Source organism: Anneissia japonica, unplaced genomic scaffold (assembly GCF_011630105.1).
Source record: "Anneissia japonica isolate Jap-2015-1 unplaced genomic scaffold, ASM1163010v1 scaffold199_len4679917_cov187, whole genome shotgun sequence".
Lineage (NCBI taxonomy): Eukaryota > Metazoa > Echinodermata > Crinoidea > Comatulida > Comatulidae > Anneissia > Anneissia japonica.
In genome coordinates, this window is record NW_022686322.1 from 3,068,292 (window position 1) to 3,076,821 (window position 8,530).

General features: G+C 34.0%; 2 protein-coding genes across 2 annotated transcripts in view; both read left to right on the plus strand.

Annotated features, from left to right (window-relative positions):
* LOC117114536 overlaps positions 1-152 on the plus strand; it is a 15,753-nt gene extending 15,601 nt beyond the window's left edge. Inside the window, exon 16 of the mRNA XM_033258217.1 lies at positions 30-152. Within this exon, the coding sequence (XP_033114108.1) occupies positions 30-152 (123 nt within the window). The remainder of the gene's footprint in view (positions 1-29) is intronic.
* A 36-nt stretch (positions 153-188) lies between these two features.
* LOC117114546 (low-density lipoprotein receptor-related protein 2-like) overlaps positions 189-8,530 on the plus strand; it is a 17,869-nt gene continuing 9,527 nt past the window's right edge. Inside the window, exons 1-8 of the mRNA XM_033258224.1 lie at positions 189-312; positions 774-1,247; positions 2,190-2,306; positions 4,049-4,162; positions 4,695-4,817; positions 6,633-6,743; positions 7,537-7,662; positions 8,417-8,527. Of these exons, the coding sequence (XP_033114115.1) occupies positions 189-312; positions 774-1,247; positions 2,190-2,306; positions 4,049-4,162; positions 4,695-4,817; positions 6,633-6,743; positions 7,537-7,662; positions 8,417-8,527 (1,300 nt within the window). The remainder of the gene's footprint in view (positions 313-773; positions 1,248-2,189; positions 2,307-4,048; positions 4,163-4,694; positions 4,818-6,632; positions 6,744-7,536; positions 7,663-8,416; positions 8,528-8,530) is intronic.

Below are 8,530 nucleotides of genomic sequence, written 5' to 3' on the forward strand. Positions count from 1 at the left end.
CAATGTCAATATTAACATTTACATTCCAGTGCCATTTAGATCGACATCTTTGGCATTTACCTCTTCGATTATTCCTTAACATTACCACGTTTAACTTTAGCATTAATGGATCATATACATGTATTTGTACAATTTCAAATCTGACATCATAAGGCCATTCACGAATTTATATCGTTCTGACCATTTATATGCTAGCAGGAAATTGTGGTACTGACCAATTTGCATGCCTGACGGGATACCAATGCATTCCGGAAGAGTGGGTTTGTAACTACCTACCAGATTGTGCAGATGGTAGTGATGAAGAAGACTGTGGTAAGTTTACATTTCTACCAAAATTATATGGAGATTAGCAATTTCTCAATATAATGATTGCAAAAAAATATAGTCTGAGCTCTTTGCCTGGAGTGGTGATTAGTTAAGATATAGATTCAAATTCACAGATGCAGCATTTCAGAATTTCAATTAAGTTCTCTTTATTTTAGACATCAGAAATATTGTAAAACGATTGATATTCATGTATATGTGGTAGATGATTACATTTGTTACATGTGTACTAGTTCATTAATACTGTAGGCTTATCAATCCATCTTTCATTTAGTTGTATTGTGTTTCCAAATATTAATCTAAATTATTGTACAAATTGATAATTATTTCATACTACTACCTATTGCATACAAATGAGTCTAATTTGAAAAAGAAAATTAATCAATACATTTATTACACTTGCAAATAAATCTGTCTCTTATACACATCTAGATGTGTATAAGAGACAGGTACCCAACTTCCTGAAATTAATACAAATAGTGAAATAGAAGTGATTGAGTATTCAACCTATGTCACTATCGAAGATAGTGTAGGACAAATAGAAGGAGACAGTGTTGCAGAAAGTTCTTTACTACCTGCAGACAGAAGTGAATTCCAATTAGCCACAGAACGATTGTATACTTCTCCGTACCAAGAAAGTGAAGTTTTTGAAGGCACAGAACACTTTTTGCCAACTGATGAAACAGGAGAAGTTACATATTTTACAGCAACTGATGGAGGTGAATTTCAATCAGTTGAAGAAGAAACATATACTCCTGTATATGAAGGAAGTGGGACAAATGAAGGCACAGAAAACTTTTTGTTACCTGGTAGAAGTGATTTTTTTACAACACAAAGAGTAACTTCGGTCATAGAAAGCATTTCTTTTCCGGATTCTGGTAGAGAAGCAAAACGCCGTAAAAAACGGCAGGTGGTGAATACAGGTTTGTATATTATTTTCTTCATTTTTGGCAGGGATTGAAGAAAGAAATATCAAAGCACCAATTGGTAGTAATTTAGTTTTTGTGAGAAGACCACCACTACCATGGATATTTGAAAGTTCTACCGAATAACCAGTGCCTCACAGGCGTTCATTTCTGACAACAAACTATTGTTTTTATCAAGTGTGCTTGCAATGCTTGCTGTCCCAACACCAATGGCGTATATGTGGGTATGCCCCCCACAGTCGGCCTATAACAATGTTGGAAACAAAAAAATCATGATCAAGCAGATAAAAAAATCACCTTATATCACCTAATTTCACAAACTACGGACTAGTGCCCCCAAATTCACCTTCGCGCTCCCATTTGCCGGCTCCCCCATTTAAAGTCACATAGATAACGCCACTGCCCAACATCTTTCCTAAATCCATTGCTTTGTGGTGGGTTATAGGGCCAGTAACATTCACTGTGTATGTTTATGTATAATATAACCATAACTCGAGTGGCCCATCCAGGCTTATATGTATCAAAAACAGGAAAACCAGTCAGGCGGATTCAAGCCACCCTCTACTACCTCTCAAAAGAAAATTGAGTATCATATCCGGCCATTTAGAATTGCCATAATCGTTACATTTTCTTACCTCAGCCCCAACCATGGACATGAAGTGGTCTAGACCCTCGATTTATGAAAGCCTACCCTGCTCTCCCCCACCCCCCCTTTTTTTTCCTACTTCAGATTCCTGGATCCCACAATGTCAATATTAACATTTACATTCCAGTGCCATTTAGATCGACATCTTTGGCATTTACCTCTTCGATTATTCCTTAACATTACCACGTTTAACTTTAGCATTAATGGATCATATACATGTATTTGTACAATTTCAAATCTGACATCATAAGGCCATTCACGAATTTATATCGTTCTGACCATTTATATGCTAGCAGGAAATTGTGGTACTGACCAATTTGCATGCCTGACGGGATACCAATGCATTCCGGAAGAGTGGGTTTGTAACTACCTACCAGATTGTGCAGATGGTAGTGATGAAGAAGACTGTGGTAAGTTTACATTTCTACCAAAATTATATGGAGATTAGCAATTTCTCAATATAATGATTGCAAAAAAATATAGTCTGAGCTCTTTGCCTGGAGTGGTGATTAGTTAAGATATAGATTCAAATTCACAGATGCAGCATTTCAGAATTTCAATTAAGTTCTCTTTATTTTAGACATCAGAAATATTGTAAAACGATTGATATTCATGTATATGTGGTAGATGATTACATTTGTTACATGTGTACTAGTTCATTAATACTGTAGGCTTATCAATCCATCTTTCATTTAGTTGTATTGTGTTTCCAAATATTAATCTAAATTATTGTACAAATTGATAATTATTTCATACTACTACCTATTGCATACAAATGAGTCTAATTTGAAAAAGAAAATTAATCAATACATTTATTACACTTGCAAATAAATTAAGTGGTGTAACAAATAAGCAATACTTGTAAACATGGCACTTTCATTAGATGAATGCACAGTGTAAGGCGCTGTTATAATAAAAATTATTACTATTATTATTTTGCTGGACTGTTCCATTTTGTGAAGCAGTGCTGAGTAACTGCCGAGTTAAATGGAAAAGTGCATATTTTTCTTTCCATTCTAAGAATGCATAGCCTAACATTTTATTGTCTGTTTTATGATACTCCTAGAATAGGTACTTTTATTTTGATATATGAATGTTAGGCATTCATATGGCTTTTCTGGAACACAGGCAAATCCACTCTTTGCAAGGAATATTGAAATGGTAGTACTTTTTATGGTTTGTTAATTTGCTAGAACAATATTGATCTGGTTACACATTTTCAATTGAAACTTAATCGGTGTATAAAAAGTTGAATTTTATTGTTAAAATTACAATTATACTTACATAGTTACAGATTAATGGGTTTTAATATAGGCTATTAGTCTTTTATACCAATTGTAAATGCCTATAAAGCCAATTTGGTAGGAGGACATTTCCTGACGTAGTCCAATGGACATCGAGATGTTTCTCAAAAGGCAAAACCGATGGAGCTTCCACCACATATGCTGGTAGTTTATTTTAAGTGTCTACGATTCGCTGAGAAGAGAAATATTTTCTAATATTTAAATTCTTGTAAAGGCCTTTTATAATTTTTAATTTATGTCCATGCGTCCTTTTGTGCTGTGCCAATACAAAGAGATATCTGTAATTTTATCACGGCCAGTAAAAATTTTGAAAAGTTCGAGAGATCACCTCTCATGGAGTTGCATGTTCTTTTGGCGACAATAGGTTTCCTGCTTTTTGCGTCTCCCGGGCAGTAATGTCAAATGAATAAATAAATAATCCGCTTCAATTCGAGAGGATATACATATATAGTTCCTTTAAGCGTCGCTCGTATGACATGAATTTGAGGCACGGTATCAACTTCCTCGCTCTACACTGAACTTTTTCCAAAATTTGCAAATCCTTAATTTGGTTAGAACTTCAGGCTTGCAATATTCAATTTCAGGTCTACATATGCATTATACAAAAATTTCGATGCATGATTTATCAAATAATTTGAAACTTCTCTTGACAATTCCAAGATTTGACATCATGGCTGCCGCTTTCTAACATTACGTTTTGTTAGCTCAACGTAGACAGTGGGCCTGCCTTTAATTATAAAATGTCTCCGTGTACATTATAATGCATGGAATTTAAAACTGATCTATAATAGGGAGTTTAATATCAAAGTCCTTACTAACGCTGACATTATAAAACGTGTACTATCTAGAGTGCAATGGATTCGAGTGTATAGAAGATGGTGGATGTATCTATTTTGGCCAAGTTTGTGATTTCGAAGATGATTGTGTGGACGGATCTGATGAATCGGTCGATATCTGTGGTGGTAAATATTTTTTATTTATTCATTTATTTCGTATTTCATAGAAAGGTTACATACGGTATATCAGCAAAAAAGCAAACATTTAAAAAAAAAAACTAGGACAAGAGAAACATTTTTTTAAGCTACATAGAAATCACCCACTTTCCAATAAAACAAGGATAAACAAATTGTTTTTCTGTAAAATAAAGAACATTTAATATCTACACTATAATAAAGTTTTTAATTTTTAGTTCCACATAATCGTTTGTGTGTATTCAACACCATAATCAAAATCGTCATATTTGTGTGGTTCTCACTTCTATTATCACCACCATCATAGACATCGTCGTTGTCATCATCTACCGTTATAATAAATGATGGCGGTACTGATTACGGGTGGCAGTCTGAGGAGGTCGTCATTAAAAGCGAGTGAACATTGCATTTCCAATTCCATTATTTATATTGGAATGGTTGTTTTTTTTTTTTCTTTGAAATGAAACAATGTTTTCGTTTTACAATTTTAAGAAACACTCTTGGTTATGATTTTATTTTACAGAAAGCCATGAATGTGACCCCGAGGAGTATTTTGTGTGCTTGACGCAAGCAGGCTGTATTGAAAGAGAATGGATGTGTGACGGCGAGGGCGATTGTCCTGATAATTCCGACGAAATATTCTGCAGTAAGTCCACATTGTCATGAGCGAGGCTTAACGCGCTTTGGGCTTATTTGGCTTCTCGAGACACAGTTGCATTTGGTTTCTATGTACAGTATTGTTTAAATAAAATCTGAATCTTAATTTGAATCTCATATATGATTTTTTCAACAGTTACAAAAGTGCAAGCACAAATAAAATGCCTTTCAGACATTCACAATAACGTTTAAATGAAGCATAATGAATAGTACATCAGAAAGTGAATGATTGATGATGTTAGGCAGCCTGAAAATAAACCTAAAAGAACGAAAACAAACATGAACTTTCAAAAAATGGCATAACATTATAATGATTGGATTCGGATGCACTGGGTTTATAAAAAACTAACTAGGCCTAGGCCTACCTTTTTGAATTACGGATGGGGGTCTTGGTTTGGTGTCGATAATGAAGCAGCGATGTAGCTCGTGCCTTCACTGTCGAACATGTTTAAAAAAGTGTTGTCACAGCACTTTTTACTATGGAAACATGCGTGCCCTTTACGCGTGGTTGCATAACGTATGCATCAGTGCACAAGTGCAGTGTACGCAGAAGCATCAGGGGTGGTGCCAGGATTTGCCCGACAGTTGGAGGGGGCCGGTTCCCCTGACGAAGGATCAGATTTCTCCAACGAAAGCAAAGTGGGCGTGGTCGCTTCCCCCGTCCCCCACCGGCACCACCCCTGATAAGCATTGCGCATATTTTTCTTTTCTCGTTCATCAAATGTTCATTTATTTCAATACTTTCATTTGAAAACATATTCAATAACAATATTTCTTTCAGTTTTCCTTTAGGGTAACATAAATAGATAGGCCATATTTGATTTTTTTTTCTTTTCCTTTTTCTTCATACCTAATCCAGTTATTAATACACTTACAGAAGTGAAACAGTATAATAATATTAGTAATAATGATAATAATACTAATTTTAATACAGTAATATCCCTTTACTACATTAGATCACAATAGATTTAAACTTGCTTGTTTTCACAAGATGGATATTTTTTGTAATCTTATTCTAAATTTAAATTCAGCGTAAAAAAACTGATATAATACAGTAGGTTAACAACGTTTTGTCTACATTCACGTGTCTTGAGCCATGTTTTTTAAATTACGAAATTAGCTACACTGATCAGCTCATTTGCTACGTTATTTTTATCACCCTTCTTATGAACTCCAAATACAATAGATTTTATATCAATATCATTTAAACATCCTTTTCTTGATAGTATGCCGATATCCATTAACACGTTTACAATAATAAAACATGTGCATATATTCTTCAGTAATACCACATAAAGAACAAAGAGGTGTTAGGGATATTCTGAATTTAAATAACTTCTTACTGTTAATCAAAATGGCATGTAATAACTTGAAATTAAACTGTCTTAATTTTATATCATAAATTTGACCAATTTTTATTCTCCATATTTTTTAAATTACGTTCACTCTTTTTATTATTATTATTATTATTATTATTATTATTATTATTATTATTATTATTATTATTATTATTATTATGTGTCTTTATTACTGCTCACGCAAGATTATTATGTGTCTTTAATGTAGTCCTACTTGTTTCCCCCCACCACCCACCCCAAGATGCTCATACGAATTACGGTTATTCTACTGACTTTTGTTAATTTTGTGACTTGTGTGTTTTTGTGTCTACTTGACGTAATAAAGCACTAATAGATAGAACATGTAATTAAACGTTAAACAGCTTCACTATGCCGATATCTCCCTCTTGGTACCGTAACGTCTTTTAAAGCTCTTGTTAACTTACCGTTTTTTATTCTCTTTATAGCATGTAACGGCTTTCAGTGCCTGGATTATAGTCGTTGTTTGTATGCTACTATTCGCATCTGTGACGGCGAACGGGATTGTGATGATAACTCCGACGAAAGCTACTGTACTCGTAAGTTGGAATTAATTGACATCGAAGTATCATGTCCAAAATCAATGAACGTCATGATAATTAGAAAGACAATACGTTTCACGAGATATTGTATTCAAATTGATTTCATCTGATTATAATAACTCATTTTTTCTTTATAATATATTTTTTACATCATTTTTGATAAGTTTATTTATTATTAAATAGTAAAATATCTTGAAAAAATGAGTTTATGATGCGTTTGTTGGGTCGATTCTTTCATGTAATTGTCCAGGTTGGTCAACAACGTCATCGCAAACTTTTTTTCAGCACTTTTGTGCTATACGAGATTACTATTACTGAACCATTTTCAAATAGATCAACCAGGGGTGGCGCCAGTAGGGAGGGGCGGGCCCCATCGGGGAGAAAAAGCACAATTCGTCAAGGAGAAAAAAAATTACATGTATTTTCTACATAGTAGACTCTAAAATCGATTAAATAAGCCTTTGAAACCCCTAAATTTTCAAAATTTTCGGGGGCATCGCCCCCTGGAACACTTTCAAAGTGGTCCAAAAAAAGCAATGATGGATCCAGAGGGATTTTTTTATTAGTCGAAATTGAAAGCTTTTTTAATATAAATGTTTGTGCAACTGATTGAAACTGTTTTCTTTTCCTCTTTTATCGTTGACCAGAAATTTATTTCAACTTATTGAAACTGTTTTCTTTCCCTCTTGTATTGTTGACCAGAAATTTATTTATATCATTATAATTATATTTATATAGAAAACAATAGATTAATAATAGTATAATTTATTACTTTTTTCATCATTACCAGCTGAATTATATCCGTGCTTTAGTAACCCATGTGACTCGGTGAGGTCAATGTGCGTGTCCAATATCGGCGAAAATTTGAACTACACCTGCGAATGCATGTACCCGTGGTTCGGTGATGAATGCTTAGGTAAGTTAGAAGTCCTAACTGTGGATGAGTCAAGTCTATCAAGCAGCTTATCACAGTATGTGATTCACCCCATAAAGCTAAATTTTCCAGTGTTATTTTTGTCTTGTCTTTTTCGAACAAGGTTAATTATAGTTTTAATTTGTTATTATAACTTTAATATCACAGTCATTATAAGCCTATTGGGATTTCAATAGCCATTTCAATGAATATCTGATGAGTTATTTGACATAAAGTTATGCCATAGAAATTTCAAATAATATGCTTAAATGTTAAGTTTAAACACAAACAAAATCTGTTATCTGTTCCCTGGTAAACATCAGTTACTTACCTAAATTTATCTGCTGTAATATGATTTTCCCATTAATAGCATTCACACATCAACAATGGGAAATTTTGCAACCTTAGGAAAACGATAAGGAATACGAATAGGTCATTATCATTATCGTCATTTTTGCCCCAAAAGTTCTTGACAAATTGCTGTACGAGCTGAATATGATCCTTGCTTCATGCAAACGACTTGAATCGCCTACGCTGAGACAGATATACTACTGTAGGGGAAGGATTTTCTAAAAACTTAATGACGTAACCGTATTCGTTATCGTTTTCGTAAGCTTGTGAAAACTCCCAAATACCACATTTTTGACGGAACCATATATAAAAAGTTTGTGTTACTTGCAGCTGGGATGATAGATATAATACGTGTATAAATCTATGTGAGATCCCTGACACATGCTTTGTTGACTCTCTTATTCAGATTGCATTGGTTTTGTATGTGCTAGCGGTGACGAATGTGTACTGTATGACAGTTGGGTCTGTGACGGCATTCCAGATTGTCACGATATGTCAGATGAGGTTAATTGTTCTGGTG